Source organism: Onychostruthus taczanowskii, unplaced genomic scaffold (genome assembly GCF_017590055.1).
Source record: "Onychostruthus taczanowskii isolate IOZ18803 unplaced genomic scaffold, ASM1759005v1 scaffold5, whole genome shotgun sequence".
Lineage (NCBI taxonomy): Eukaryota > Metazoa > Chordata > Aves > Passeriformes > Passeridae > Onychostruthus > Onychostruthus taczanowskii.
The window spans coordinates 12,562,799-12,579,562 of NW_024502568.1; the positions used below are offsets into that span (position 1 = coordinate 12,562,799).

At 38.5% G+C, this 16,764-nt stretch overlaps 1 protein-coding gene across 1 annotated transcript in view; it reads right to left on the reverse strand.

The window, feature by feature from the left end:
- Nucleotides 1-16,764, reverse strand: part of GFRA1 (GDNF family receptor alpha 1) — a 132,497-nt gene that overhangs the window by 13,965 nt on the left and 101,768 nt on the right. The window contains exons 6-7 of the mRNA XM_041415583.1: nucleotides 14,332-14,466; nucleotides 11,112-11,290 (exon numbers count right to left, since the gene is read on the reverse strand). Of these exons, the coding sequence (XP_041271517.1) occupies nucleotides 11,112-11,290; nucleotides 14,332-14,466 (314 nt within the window). The remainder of the gene's footprint in view (nucleotides 1-11,111; nucleotides 11,291-14,331; nucleotides 14,467-16,764) is intronic.

Below are 16,764 nucleotides of genomic sequence, written 5' to 3' on the forward strand. Positions count from 1 at the left end.
ACCCATGACTGGGTCCTTAGGAATAGTCAGGAAATCTTAATCAAAATTAACATGGGCTGGGTGAACTCCTGATGAGAGCAGGATTCTGCAAACAGTTGCAAGAATTTCTCAAAGTTCAAAACCAGTATGAAAAAAAAGGGATAATTATTTTCCACTGCATTTACATTTGAATTCCGAAACCGTATACAAGCAGCTAGGTTCCTGCAGGGACAGACCCCTGAATTCACCCTGAGAACCAGACAGTGGCAGTGCCGTGTGTGACTGAGGTGTGCAGAACAGCATTCCAACACAGGAATCACTACAGACCAGGCCAGATACATGCAATTGTTAATGGACTACTTTTGCTATTGAAGGTAAGCCTTTGTAAAAACCATACTGAACACTATTCATCAGAACATTTCTGATCAAACCATCTTTTTTACATTTGTGCAGGCACAAATTTAGGAATGAGTTTTCACAGATTCTTGTAACCGCTTTGCTTTTGTCTGTGCACACCTGATTTATATGCCCATTTATCCAACCCTCTGCACAAACTGTGTACTTAGGGCTGCGGGTAGCTTTTTTAGAGCCAGCCTGGTACATGCCTTACCTGCCACACACATAAAAAATTCAAATGCACACATTTAAAACCCGAGGATGAATTCAGAACATCCAAATATTTAGGGTTATGTGGTAATGTGTAACTTGCCTTGAGTCAGAGGTTTCTTGAGGCTTGTGAAAATGTCAGTCTGGAAAACTATAGCACCATGTAATGTAGTATTAATAAATTACTGCCTGAATACCTAATTCTGTTTTAAGAAAGACATGAGGGAGGATAATCCTATAATTCTTTAGGAAACATGCTGAGTGAACCTATGAAAAGTATTCTGTGTTATGCACATCAGTCTGTTTACCTGTGACTCATAAAAAGAGCTACACACGCAGGAGGGCTTAACCTGAGGTGGGATTATCAGGCCAAGTTCACTGATTGGGAACAGGATTTGGTGTGAAACAGGCAGGCTCTCCTCCAAAGTACTGACTAAAATAAACATTTTGAACTCCTATTGATTTTGACAGCAAGGAGCTGAAATGGGTGACAGTGTCTCATGTTCTGGAACTCAACAGCAAATTGAAAAATGCTGTAGAGTAGATGGTTTGATGCAACATAAAGATCTGTTATCCAGGTAAGACAGCTGATTAGGAGTCATGGGCATAAAATGTAGGAGATAAAGGGTGTGATTTATTCCCAGTATTTTATTACTAATGTACAGTGAAGACTGTAAGTAAAATAAGCAGAAAGGGTAAAAGCTGAACAAAAAAAATTCTCTTCAGCTGTTTTGCTGTCATTTTTTTTAATTAAGAGTATAGATTAGCCAATTTTCTTAAAAGATTGTGTTTAATGTCCTATCAACTTCGTTTGATTACTTGAAAAATTAATGAATGCTATGGAAAAGGTTCCAAGTTTTAGCTCTTCAACATTGTACTATTTTTGCAGCTATGCTGTCTTGTCAGCAATGTATGGGCTAGAATGATTACTTATTATTGCACTCTGATTTCCACTGGGCTTTTCTATATTTCATTTGCTGGTGGTAACACAGAATAGAATATCCCTAAAAAGTCTTCTTTATTATTCCTGAAATTATTTTGATCATATCTGCCACATGGCAACTGAGTCTGGGTAGTTTGTTTTTTAAGAATGTTAAGTCTCTGGGTTACACAGAAATATCAAAGAATGGTGTGCATACATGTAAGGGGTAATGGATAATTACAATGTACACTTAAGGATAATTGAAATATACACAACTGTGGAGTTATTCCCTTTTTACAAGTGTATAAACAAAAGCAGAATTTGATTAGGTCGTGTGATTGCCTCTTTAAAATCAAATTACTTTATATGCATAAACATACTTCAGGTACTTGGGTTTGCTGTTGGCAGAGGAAGGCAATGTATCCTCCTTAATCAAGGATAAGGAAGCAGGGCTGATTCAGACATTTTACCCAAATCAAAATGCAGACTTACTCCAATCTCAGTTGCACCCCAGCAGGGCCACAACCCCCCTGTGCCCTTCTCCACTGTGCCTTGTAGGGCAGCCCAGCCCAGCATGGAGACTACTCCAAGATTATACAGGCTCAACACCCTTCCAGCTCAGCCTGGTGCAGATTTTGTTTTTTTGGTTTGTTTTTTTTTCCCTGAATCTGCATTTAGCCATTAAATCATGACAGGAAATACAGAAAAAGAAGATAAATATATTTCATAGCAGATTAAGTCTATGAGGCAGTTGAGTGTCCAAACATTACAGAAGGGATCTGCAAGAAGAAAGGACAAAACAACCCAAACCACAAGGAAAGAAAACAAGCAAACAAAAACCACACAAAAAGGAAAAACAACAAAACAAACAAACAAACCAAAGACAGGAAAAGGATCTAATGAAGACTAATGGCTAGCTGGAAGTGAGGTTTCAGATGTTTCACGTGTAGATATGTCAGTGAGCGTAAGACCATGAACTCCAAACAACACTTTTCTGTAGGATTAGACAAAATGTGATCAACCACTTGTCCCAAGTAAGAGCACAGGTTTGCTGTCCTCTAGGAAATAGATAGCTCATCTATGGAAACAACGTGCTGATCATTAAGAAGTGTCCAGTACTGTCTGCAAGACTTCAAGAGCCACCAAGGGTGACAGTAAACGAGAACATTACAGCACAATGTGAATGTAGTTCCCATCTGTGAGCTCTTCTCTACCCACTCATTTACCCAGGGAGTCACAGAAATCTCAGGGAACAACACTTTTGGGAAAAGACTCTGGGGCAGGCAGCCCCACACCCCTACTCCAGGAGTATTTCTCTCACCTCTGGGGATTTCAGAGAACCAGAGAGAAGGCAAACCCCTTGACCCTGCACAACTCATCAGGCCCCTCTCTGTTAGTGAGCCTTCCCCTCCAGGGAATGAGGAGGTTGTACAACAAATTGCTGCCCTGCTCCCCTAAACTCTCACCCCCTCTGCACCATCCCCCTCCAAGACAGAGAAGGCAGGTAATTCATAAAACTCTAGGCATTTGTGACTAAAATGCTCCATTACCGAGAATTATTCAACCTCCACACTCTCATTTGTCCTAAACCATCATACTGCAAAACAAAATTGTCAATACCACTTCAATAAGTGTTTAAAAGTGTATTTCAATTATAGAAGTCTTGTGAAATCTTTCTGCTTACCAAGGAAAGAACGATTCTTTGCAAAAATGGCAGAACTGATAAAGATTTTATTTGTTAAATTCTGATCTATTCTGACAACTGCTGAGTTATTTTCATACCTTAGCAAGAAACAGCTCTCTATTGACAACTGTATTCATTATCTCATATATTTATATCTGATAAAGCCTTTTACTTTGATTTTCCTCATGAATCTTTGTGGATATATTTTTTTGAGGATAACCTAGTGTATTAACAGAGTTTATAATAGTAAAGTATTTACTGTTTCTGAAGCACTCAAATACACTATGTGGTTGTCAGAACAAACAGAGGCTATAAGGTGATAGCTGCACTGAATTTAACAGCTTGGTTTTTAAGGCCAAGACTACCTTTTCATTATGAATTTCTGGACTATCTAGTATGATGAGATTTTGGTTTATGATAAGGACACCTTGAGAGCTATTCCTGTTAAAAAAAAAAAAAAAAGAAAAAAAAAAAAAAAGTATTCAAGATTCCAAGGTTTCTACTCTTGATTTTTGTTCCATTAAAAATCTGGTGGAAAAATCACTTTTGCCTACTCTTGCTTGGGAACAGGGTCAGCCTGCTGGCATAACCAGAGCTTCTTTCACTCCAGCAAGTAGAGATGGGAGCAGAGCCATGACTAAAACCTAATATTTGCTAATAGCAAACAATATGTCTTAAACAAAGCACTTTGTCAGGTCCCATAAAGGCACAATATATTCTGAACTCTACTTCCAAAGACACTATGATTAAAAATGTACCATCACAATGCAATGACCTAGAATTTTTATTGGTAGTAGTTATGCCTTAAAATTAATTTATAATACTGTACTCCTTTTTATGGCTGTTTCTTGCAGACTATAGTGAGCTATCTGTTTTAAAAGGGAAATACATGGTGGACTAGGTATTTGATTGAGAACTAGAGCTGGCTGACATTAAGAATACTTTCAATATGATGAAGAACCACATAAAGTAATAACAAGGGCTATGAATAGTTTGATTTGGCTTATCTGATGAGCTTCAATTTTCTGATTCTGGTTCATTCTAGCACTTTGTAGTTCTGTTGTATTCTTCTAAGAGGATACTCATGTGAAACACAGAAACAACTGTAGCTTAGGGGAACGCTGCAAATGCAAATCTGCTTTTAGTAGCAATAATTTTCAAAATTCTTTCTGAGGATAAAAACTATAATCTGTCCAAAAAATTTTCAATTTTCTGTAAAAGTGTGTAGTGCATTTTCATAAAGCTGTATTTTTTTAAGTCGTTAAACTGGTTTTTAGTATCCTCATACTCATTTTCAATTGAACAATTATTAAACTATAAAACAAAATTGCACAATTTCTAAAACTGTAGTCTGGAGTTTTACAGTCTGCTATAAAGTGCTGTATTATTATAATACACTAAAGACGCTCAGACTATTAAAACTTTTTTTTTTAAATGAACCATAAAATATTTTATCATTGATGAAATAATTCTGAAGTATTATGCTCTTCAAGCAGTATACATGCACAATATTTTGGTCTCATGAAAAGCATGCTAATCAGAAACCCACAATTTAAACTGTAATTCTAATATGCAACATAAAACATGTCACTGTCTTTCAGGAACAGGAGTTTATTACACCCAACTTCAAGCATTAAAAATCAGAGTACTGGTCATTAAATATAAGGTCCAGTCTTACCACGGAGATCTCTCTCTCATGGAGAGAGATCTCCATGCCAAAGAGACTGAGTGTTAAGCACTGGTGATAACAACAGAAATGTGATTACTTTCCTGTTGTAAAGTTTTAGCCTTTATTTCACTCCACAAATTATAACTGATCTTGTAAGGGGGCCTGATGTTCAACTCAGAAGTTCAACCAAGCCTGGTAAATGAGAACAATTTCTTCCTGACTGCTGATGGCTGCAGCACTGACAGTGATGATGTGTCTGAGCGATTGGGTTTGATCCCTGGCCACATCCTCACACTGTTCCTCCCTGCTCAAAAGGGAGGCAAAGGACTCCCTGCATTAGACATTCATCAGCTGCATGAATCTCATCTCTAACTTCAGCAGGATTTCAACGAACTTGAAAACAACCTATCTTGTCTGGTTCTGAAGCTCTTTGGCAAAGAAGGCGAAAAGCTCAGTCTTGCTCTGAGTGGGAGCACCCACACGACCACAGCATGAACACACACACGTTTGTGTGCACATTCCCTGCCAACCAGCCTCTGGCACTGGGACCCACTGTCTGCACAGCAAGGCAGCTGGGCTGGGGCTGCTCTCCTGCCAGGAAACACCAGGATTTCCACACAGACCGAAAACCCCAGTATGTCTGCACAATGCTCCCCTCTACTCCTCGGGATCTTGCAAGAGCCATGCAGTAAATGACTACAGTCTCAAGGAATTGTACAGCCACACTTTCTGAGGACCACTTTATCGGGGAAATTTTTGCCCAACTTCTGGGAAGAATGATGAGGAGGACTCCATGATATCAGAAGGCTAATTAATTACTTTATTATACTATATTATTCTATACTATATTACACTACATCTAAACTGAAACTGCACAGGGGCACTCAGCTGAACAAAATCTTGTGACTGTCTGCTGACCGACAGCCTGGACACACGCTTGGCCCTGACAGGCAAGGAAACAAAACACCATCACTCTGGGTAAACAATCTCCATACTGTATCAACTTTGGCACAACACAGGAGCAGCAAATGAGACAAGAAGTGTTTTGATCATTCTCTTCTCTGCTTCTCTCACTGCTTCTCTCAGGTTCAGAGAATGTGAATGCCACACCACTCCAGCATGGTGCTGAAGAAAACAAGGATTAGCCCCCCTGAAACTAGTGTCAAAGAAGTCAATGGACAAAGCAGCATCTGTTGTGGCAAAACAGAATTTTGTTTAGTGCTCCCCAAATTATAAGTGTAAGATTAAAGATGAAACTTTAAGTTAGCCCTGGCTGTCAGATCTTAATCCGTATACACAAAGCACTCAAGACTTCTTTAGGTACAAGGGACTTGCCACTAAAGCAAATTAAAGACATTGCTTTTTTAGCAGAAAAGCTGCCAATAAGTGTTCTCTAAATCACTCTTACCAGCAGGCTGACCCCATTATGTCAGCTAATCCTGGAAATACAGGAGGAAGATTTAAATCTTTTCATAGAAAACATTAAGTCTTTTCTTTTTTTTTTTTTTTCCCTTTCTTTTGGTTCTGGCACAGCTTTGGGAGTTCCTTATTGTTGCCCATCTTTTGCCCCAGACTGTAACCTTCTGTGTAGTTAGAATGCCCAGAGGAAGAGGTCCAAGCAGAACCTTCCCAAGGGATGGAGCAGGCAAGGCATTTGAAAAATCAGTGCTTGTATACCACAAAAAGTTCACGGGCTGTGTGAGGGTGCCAGGTGCATGGGTGAGTTAAGTGTGGTGCTCAGGGGATAAAACAAGCTTTGTCTCTACCCCAGTGCTCCTCCATCTCCGCAGTTGTGCCATTCCCTCCCCTACACACTGCTGTGCTTCCTGCTTATGCTCACCCACCACCCAATTGCCAGCCCGTGGAGATCCACACCCGCTGTGTCCTGACCCTCAGAATGCTGCACAGGAGCTTTAAACCCTCTCCAAACATCTACATAATGCTTTGAACAATGATATTTAGCACCTGGGAAGCAACATTAAGCAGTTAGAGAGCGTACTTAAGCCACCAGATTAGCGGCTCCCTGCATAGTGCTGAAGGTCTGCACAGACAGATCTACATGGCAAAAGCAGAGTCATTTTCAGTCTCAGTCACGTTTAAGTCCTGCTCTCCTCAGAGTAAGGTGAGCCCTCTCTCCTGTTTTTGTCCTAAGATTCACCATTTTAAGTATTTTTTTAATCACAAGTATTACATGAATTTGTGAGAAAGTAGCTTGCATTATGACCCACATCTGCTACAAACACTCACTGATCTTACATGCAAATAAAAAGAATTAATATATTTAAGTAGCCCGATTTCTCTTTTCCAATGTTCCCCACAAAATGTTTGATATTTTCAGTTTCTATCTCACACTTTTTAAATTTTGCTGCTGAGAGCATAACAACATTTACATACTGGACTTGTCTTCTGTCCAAAGGGTCGTGTATCTCAATTATATCTGTCCATTGCTATGTTATTCAAAAGCACAAAAACCTTAATTCCTCTTTGAATGCTGAACAACCAAAGCAAGACCACGACATAATAAATATGGGAAAACAAAGTATAGAGCTAGCTAGCAAGACTTAGATGCATACATTTACTTAAATGTCCTTAACCATCTTGACTCCTACAATTTTTGTCGTTTGCAAAACATCCTTTAAAATATTATAAAAAACCCAGTGTGGAAGTCTGCAATGACCCAGGAACAACTGGTCTAATCTATCACTTGAGGCTCATTTCATTATCATCCTTCAGGTCTATCCATCTCTCCTAAATGCAAAGGCAGCCTTTTTTTGAAGAATACATGGTGTGAGTACACATCCAAACTCATTCTTTTGTCCCTTTCAAATAATCCAACACGATGGTTCAGGCAGTAGGGGTAGGACATGAGACTGGAAGACCAGAACCATTTTTTGACTGGCATACTGAATGCAAGTTATGACTGAAAATGAAGGATTAACATATATGTCAGTTAAATAGAAAACATGAGAGCGAAGCCACCGGAAAAAATGATAGGGTTGGCAATTACTTAATAAAATCTGCCTGTATAAGGAACATGCTGTTGGGATTCATCTTCCTTTTTGTTCACAATACTTTACGTTATTTTTATATGGTGCTGAGGATTCTCTGCAAGATGTCAAGCACTTCAAATATACGTAAATTTAGCATTTCATATAAACCTAACTACTATTTACTGTGTTTAGCAAATGCTGTTCTAAGTCAGGTTCGTAAAAAGAGCTTAGAGGATTCTTGAATAAATCAAGCATCTTCCTGGCAAAGATAGAATGCTGATTTAATTGAGGGACAGAAAAAAAAAGAGTGTCTTACACAATCCATGCATATGTAAACATGAAGTAAGCAGATATCAGAAATAAAGATTTTGCTGTATCAATTTGCAATAAGACAATACCCCATAATAGGATAAATTGCAAATTCTTATAGCAATGATAAGTTCAAATGAAGAACATCTTCTAAGCAGCATCACTAAAATAGGTATTATTTTAAATTCCAAATCTTCAACAGGTTTTTGAAGTAAATATTGAGTACAGGTAAACAAAAAAATATCTCATGTTTTCTTCAGGCATTCACCACCTTTCTGATTCCCAGGTCTGACTGTGCAGGAGAACAGGGCACAGCAACAAAACCAGGGGTGCACTCCTGCTCTTCACATGACCATTCTGAACAAGTCAGAAAGAAATGCATCAAGAATTGCTCAGTCAGTGGTGCTCCTGGCAGACTGGGTTAGTGCCCTGTGTTTTACAGCCCCGGAGGTTGGTATTTGCTCATTTCTGTGGCATATTATACTAATCAATCACTTCCTGCTCTTTCTTCCCTTGCTGTAACTCTTCCAATGGCAATTTATACTAATCAATCACTTCCTGCTCTTTCTTCCTTTGCTGCATTTTTAAACCCACTAACTAGAATATGCAGCCCTGTTGCATCTCAATGACCACTTCCTTAGCCCTCCTCTGCCACTGTCGTTTTGTGCTGAGACTGATGCTTGTAATTTGACTTTTCACAGCGTTCAGGCTATATTGCCTTTTAGAAACCTTTCAGCTCAGCTGCTAAGCACATAAAAAAGCTTTTGGCTGCACTAGTTCATGTTTTGAAAACACTACAAAGGCATATTTTCATGGGAGAGGCTTGGAATGAATACCCTTCTCCAAATGCAATATGAATACCAGTTCTTTTATAAAATTTGCATGAGGGTTTAAGTCTCACATGCAAAGTGGCACCATACTGTCCAAAAAACATAGGTTTCTTTTTTAAAAAATTGTGGGCTTGTTTCATAAGTTACTTTTTGAAAAATGCATTAAAATATTACAGCTTTGTTCTTTGTGTTTCAGTTCTGACAGAAGGAAGTGGTAGGCATAGAATATTGTGCTTCACAGGAATAAAACTACTTGGTTCACATAACTTCAGTGATGTTTTAGTGCAGACTTTATCTACAGTTTCTACCAAACACCAGAGATCATTTATTTAAAGGAACCTATTTTCCCCACCAACCTTTATTTCTTGTGCCAAGTACATCAGGGGGTACCCTTGAAGTCATAGCACAGCTTTAAACCAGAGCTGATAAACTCATGTGGGATGTGACTTCAAAATGCCACAGTAACAGGAGGAAGGAGGGAAGAATTTAAGTCATTTTCAAAAACAAGAACATCTATTCAGGCTTAAGAAACATTTGCAAATTCAAGTGAATCCAATGGGATTTGTGATCACTTGGCATTACTTCAGTTCTTTATTTATTATGTGTACTTGGTAGCATCTGGAGGCCTGACTCTACAGGGGGCTACACAAACACTGAAGGAAAATGTGATCTCTCCCATAACACAACTTTTTAATATAACATGAAGTGACTCAATAACATCCCATCAAGGTCTTGTTCTAAATGCAAGATATTCCAAGTTTCAGGTTTAAAAGGCTGTGTTTCTTTCAGCATATCCTCTTTGTTTAAATGACTATTGCAAATAGCAATATATGCCTCCAACTGTCTCTCTTAACAATAACTTACAAAGCTTAAATAATAATGAATGCACAGATGAGAAAAACAGAATTAAAACAAATGGACCTAAACTGAGCACCCTCTATCACTAACCCCCTCTACTTTTTGACTCTGTAGTGTCCCTCATGTTGATACACATACAACTTTCCAATGCAAAATAGATGCAGGAATTGGAAAAGGACGAAGGAGAGAGAGCAATGCAGAAAAAATTAAGAAGCAAAACATACTTCTCAGAAATAAAATATTTCTGGTTCAGTGGACATGGAACCATTCAATATTAAGAAAACAAAGTTATTTTTTTTAATAGGAAGTGAAAAATCAATGTTTTAACAGTGAAATCCAGAAATACAGAAAAAATTATCTTAATACCAGCTGAGACCTTAAAGCTTGGACACGTATATTTGTGTCACACAGCAATTTTCCTTCTGTAAAGACAAAAATAAACAGGACAAGCTGATCTATCCCTGCTTGACCTAATTTTGTATTTAAACCACCAGAAGTTTTTACAGCCCAATTCCAATCTGGCCTAAGGATGTTTTCATTTTACATTTCCTGCTACCTTCTTCCTGCCTTGGTTCTGTTGTCTTCTCCTGCCCAAGTCCTTCAATCTTTCCAAGAGCTGCAAAAACTGTCTTCAGCAAGTGGTGAGCCTCTAAACCCAGAATCAATGATCACTATCAATAGCCTAATTTAAGTGTCAAAGAAAATCACTACAGCCACTGGCCAAAATCACATCATGACCTCGACTTCAGTTCAGGAGAGTGCCTAATTCAAAAGTTTTATCTTTGTCCAGCTTCTTCAATGTGTAGCTTGCAGCACCATATGTTCCCTAATACCCAGATCTACTCAGCCAAAAAACCTTCTTGAGTTTAATGCCAATAACATAAGAAAGAAGGCAGCAAGACATGCTAGCTCACATTAAGGGTTCCCTCTGAATTAGGAGTACTCAAGGGATTAATTTAATCTGACATACCCTGGCAGGATTTGGAGAGTGCCACATTCATATTCAAACCTGCGATAAGAAATTAAATACCATCCCCTGTTTCTGAGACAGCGAGGCAATAAAGTCCACTTTGAGATATGCAAGTTCCTGATTTAAAATAAGAGTGTCTGACAGCTCACAACATATGCAGCCTGTAACTACACCATGGGAATAAACAGATACTCCAGTTCAGGCAGGCATCTAGTTAGGCAGTGCAAGACTCCTCGACAGGTATCTATGAAAAACTTTCATTTATGCACAACAACAAGCAGAAAACTCTCTTACCTGCAGGTTTGCACATGCTGGTGAATCATTGTGGGAGGGTATTTCATTGTTGGTGGTCTCTGACCCTGTGTTTCTAAGTCTGGAAGCTGTCGTAGTTGTGGCTGTAGTGGTCTGTACTGGTAAGATTGGCTGCCAGACATTCACATCAGTGCCATTGCCAAAGGCCTGAATTGCATTTTCTGTGAAAATAAATTACAGGCAATTTTCTATTTCTAAAAAAAAAAAAAAAAAAAAGGCAAAAAGCAGAACTGAGTTGGTTTTTATTGTCATTATTATTATTATTATTATTATTATTATTATTATATTTTAAATGTGTATTTGTAGAAACTCAATTTTATGCTGAAAGATGTGTCTTATTTTTGAACCTATGAGAAACATGAACTGAAAATCTCGGGTCACATAATTATTTGGTGCAGCCTCTTCTTTGTAATGTTTCCAGTAATTATTGACAGAAGCTTTAAGACTTACCACAATCATATTTGTTACCATCCAAAAGACTCAAAAATTTACTTTCAAGATTAAAAATATAGTTTGAATGTCATGTCCTAATTCAGGCACGTGAAGTTACAGAGCAAACTGAAAACAGAGAACAGGATAAATATTTATTTCTACAGCTTGTTGTAGTAAAACTAATATGTCTATAACTACAAAATAGTTTAACTAAGGCAATCTTTTCCTTACCATTTTCAATCAAAATCTGCATAATTGGTTGAGGGAAACATGGTTAAACTAAAACTTTAGAATATAAAAGTTAAAAAGCTTATCACAGTTTCACAGGATTAAAGAGTGTGTTTATAGCAAGAGTAAATTGGTTGGAGTTTTTTTATAAACAAATAGAAAAACAGTTCTTAATCAGGTCTTTGGGGATTCAACAAGGATTTGGGGATTTCTTATTTCAAATTCTTTGTACAAGAAATCAAACAATTTCACTGGGGACTAATATGTGGAAGTTATTAATACTTCTTCTCAGTGCCATTCCTTGCCTTATAAAATAATTTACATGTAATTTCCTTCTGAAGAAGATGTATTTTACTCTGATATTAGTTCTCAGAACTTCAAGATGCAAAGAGAAGAACTTGTAAAAAGCACCAGAATGAGCTGCATTAATGGAGACAAAGTAGGAAGAGGGATGTGATAAGTTTTCTTGTGTCAATATAAAAAGCAGTATTTCCTAAAATCACAGTAACTCTTTGTTTGCACTGTTGCAAGAATGGCCACAGAAATACCTGCAATCCTTCCAGTTTTCAAAGTAACAAGCAGCCTTAACAATTAGTCTTCAATTATTTCATACAATCATATTTGATGATCCTTATGAGTGCCTTCCAACATGACATATTCTATGATTCTATGACAGAATCACAAAATTGTTTGGGTTGAAGGAACCTTTCAAGGTCTAGTCCCTCTGCAATGAGCAGCTTAAACAAGGTCATTGCTGTAAATGCCCCAAATAACAGGTTTCTTTTCCATTTTGAAGGGGGAATATACTCAAAAACAGACTAGTTAGAAATTCCTAGTTTCTTCCTACCGTGGGAAAAGAAGTTTTTGTGTTGTATAAAAAAAAAGTGGGAAGGATTTTAATGACATTTTCTCCAGGCAGTGGAAGGCTCACCAGTGAAAACGAAAATTTTTAAAAATTCCTATTCTATATGAAAGACAAAACTTCATAGAAAATCCAGAAACACCTTTAATTTCTTCCTGAGAAAGACATTATCTTGCAGCTAGGATGACATAATTTGTCTCCCAGTAACCTCCAATGTCTTTGATTTGTCTTCATTAATGCTTTTGTACTGATGGCAAAAGAAAGGACAAGGAATCACTCTGTCTTTATGTTCCAAAAGGAACCTGCAACACTCTATAAAGTAATAATTTCACAAATGAATAAAATCTGAGGTACTGCAATAGATATAAATGGCAACTGCCATTAGGCTTGAAGGTCTGATGGCATATGTTAAATTTTACCCCTCCTAAAGTTTGAACTCTTTTCTCTTTTTCTTTTGTTAAATGAGCTTGAGTAATTGATTTGTTCTTCCAAAGCTTAATAAATAGTATATCACAGATCAATTCAGGTTTTTGTGCACAGACCTCCCCGTGCCTTCACAGCAATGCTGCCTCTTGAGAAGCTACCAATGGGGATTTTCAGACCCTCTAGTAAAATACTGAGCCCTGCCCTAGCATCAGCTCAAGTCTGTAGGGCTGGATGGGCCAGTCTGGATCACTGAGTTCATTTACTGTTTTGGAGAAAAAGCAATGATGTCTGCTTCTTTGCATAAGCTGATGAAATATGACTTTAAAAACCACTTTTACCCTCAAAACTCCTGCTGGAAGCCTATTTCTTAACTTTAGTCTGATGGATAGAAATTTTCCCATTTTAAGCCTAAATATATATGGCCAGTATCTTCCTTTTTGATCTTATGCCAACACTGTCCTGCAGGTGAAGAAATCCCTTCCCCTCCCTGGGCTTGCCCTGCTAATGCAATTTCAGAGGACAATCACGCATCCTTTCAACTTCTGTTCTGCTGGGCTAGGGAAGCCAAGCTCTTTTGGTCTCCTCATTTATCTGAAATTAAAACTCTGATGCACACTCCACATCATCCAATTATGCTGCTTCAGGCAGACAGGAAATTTGAAAAGAGAACCTGCCAAAATCGACTCCACTAAGCCATTCTGAAATTTATAATAGTCCCTAATTTGGAAGTGAGTCCGACAGGAAAAAAAAAAATCAATAATTTAACAAAATCTTTACAATAGTTACTATCCAGGCTTGTGTTAAAACCAGGCATCTGAGATCCAATATTCTAAAAAAAATGAAGTTGGCTGTAAACTGCAAGCACAATCCAATTTATACTTACTTATGGCAAATCCTTCATATCCTAAACTACATGTCTTTTTTATATGAAGTTCTTAAATTATACAGAAACCCCTCAGGTGTTGCAATTCCATGGTAAAGATGCTGCCTGTCAGGCTCCAAATATGACCTGTGTTGTAAACACATTTTAATATCATACAACTTTGGGTTCTATTTTTGTTTTTCCAAGAGCTTCTCATGTTTGAAATCACGTCCATGAACCACAGTATCAGGCATATTTGCTCATTCTTTTAATTTTTACACCTACAACAGAACCACGCTCAACAAAGTGATGGCCTCGATGTGTCGTAAGCAGAAAAGGAATTCCAGAAAACACTCTGCAACACATTAGAAGGCACCTAATTTTGTACTCACTAAGGCATATGTTGTCCTGGAAGAAATTCAGAAATTTCTTGCACTCCTCTTCGTCGTTGCCACTGTTGCTGCAGTCGCACCACGGGGCCACGCTGAGGCTGCTGGAGTCGATGTAGTTCGGTGTCATCACGGTGCCTGTCACCAGAGTGAAGCACAGCACTGTCAGCAACCCCTGCACTGGAACATTCCTTCCACCCTGAGATGGCAAACAGCCCTTGGGAAGTCATGCATTCGGGGCTGGATTCACTACACAGACCCACAGCAGGGCTCTGACCTGCAGATTTGACAGCTCCTGGCTCCTCTCAGCCTCTGACACCCAGCCCTGTGCTGCATTTCACACCCTCTGCCATTTGAATGCAAGCACTTTAGGGACTGTAACACGTTGAAGACACATTTCTTCCCTCCAAAAAGGATTCCCACAGAGAGCTGCATCAGCAGAACTGACAGGTAGAAAACCGTGGCAGAGGGAGGGATGGTGTGGGAGAAGGTGAGCTCCTCTTTGAAGGGCTTTGCTGCCAAATCAAACACACGTGGACTGGGTCCTTAGAGCTGCACTTAAAAATCTGATTTTCCTTCCTTGCTTGTGTTTTTTCTCATTTTAATTCTAGCTGCAAATAAATGGCTGAAATGGTACCCAGACCTGTGCTTCCTCCTTGAGTCTGCAGCCAGACTGGAAAAACATTTCTGAAATGCTTGAGCAAGGAGAATGCTGGTGATGCTGAAGGGAGCCCTACCTCATCTTGGAGCAGTGTTAACCCCAGGGTGCTCATGAGGGACCTGCCAGCAGAGTGGGTTAGGGCGATGAACAGAGCAAAAACCACCATGCATGAAAAGGTACAGCAGATTCTTTGCAGGTAAATTATAATTAATCCTGCTGTTTCACTACTGCCTCAGTAAAGTGATGATTTCCTAAAAATTGTCAACAACTTTCCAACCACAGGGTCATTCTAACTCTGCTACAAACTCTTGGGCAAATATTCTCCTATTTATATGCCAGCTCAAGGCAACCAAGAATTAAACCAAAGCAGGCATTTTGTGTCCTGAAAGATGTACAGCAAGTGTTCATCACTCATCTGGATCAGAAAACTGTTGTATGATGAGCACTTGCTCAAGCCAGTAGTGTCACTGAATGCATTACCCCAGCAGGTCAGATATTTCAGACTTTCCTAAGGATTGAGAAGTTCCAATCTTCATTTTATTTGTTTGATCAAAATGGAAAAATTAAATAAAAATGGAAAGGTATTCCAGACCTGAACAGCTGCCAGCAGCTTCAGGGAACATGTTCCTCACTCGGTAATTTGCAATTCTAGGACAGGTCATATATTGTGAGGAAATGTGATCACATCTCCTCAAAACTGACATCGAAGTAGTCATTAAGAAGATGAAACAGATGAAGGACAAATGTTAGAGACCCAAAGTGTACACTAGGAGAGAAAATTTGGTCCATAGGTCCAGAGTCCAGCATTCTGCAATAACAGATGGGAAAGGGCTATCAAACATTAAGCTAAAAAAAGGAACATTAGAAATAACACAAATCACAGAGTGATGTCTAATAGCCTTTCAGTCACCAGGCAGTGCTGGGAAATGAACAAATCAACATGCAAACTGCCTCATATGTGACGTGGGAGACAAAGGACAACAGGCACTAGGGCTGGCCTGAGGAAGACAGTAATGGATGTGAAAATGAATGTGGTCTCATTGTGAGAGTCACAAAAAGCATCTTTTCTCTTGTTCTGGGATGTTCTTAAATTTGACTATAATCCCATACCTGCAGCTTCCTGCAGCTTTTTTAACAGATAGTTGCATTAATAATTGCTTGAATTCCACATGAGATTGGTACATGAGTAAACAGCATGATTCAAAATTCATTAAATGGAGATAGAGAATTTAGTAAAACAGGCAAATTTAATTTGCATTGTTAATGAAAACTGGACAGTAGATAAATAAGAAGAGGAATGATGTTAAATTAAAATAAAACACATTAAAATGTCTCTCCCCCATCCACGTGGTGGTTCAGAACACTATTTCAGCCTTGCAACATGATCTGAAAAAAAGTGTGAGAAAGAGAAAATCAAGAGGATTTTGCAAATGGAAAGAAAATAGTAGGCTGAAAAAAATTCTAATTAGCAAATGCTTAGTGAAGGGTTGAAAAAACAGAAAGGTACTGAGGAAATTAAAAAGGTCACTGAGGTAAGACTTTCTTATCACAGAGAGGTAATAAGGTAATTAAAATGGGTTAAGACAGGGGTTAAAAGTGTAACAGATACCAAAGCACAATTAGGGTTGATGAACACAGGAAAGACAGGACAAGGAAAGTGTGTACACAGCACACAAACTGTGCATCCAGCAAAAACAGAGTGGCTGAAAGAGCAGCTAGTAGAAAATCAGTCTGTCACTTAAACCTGGGGGCAGATGTGAACCCAAGCAGATTAT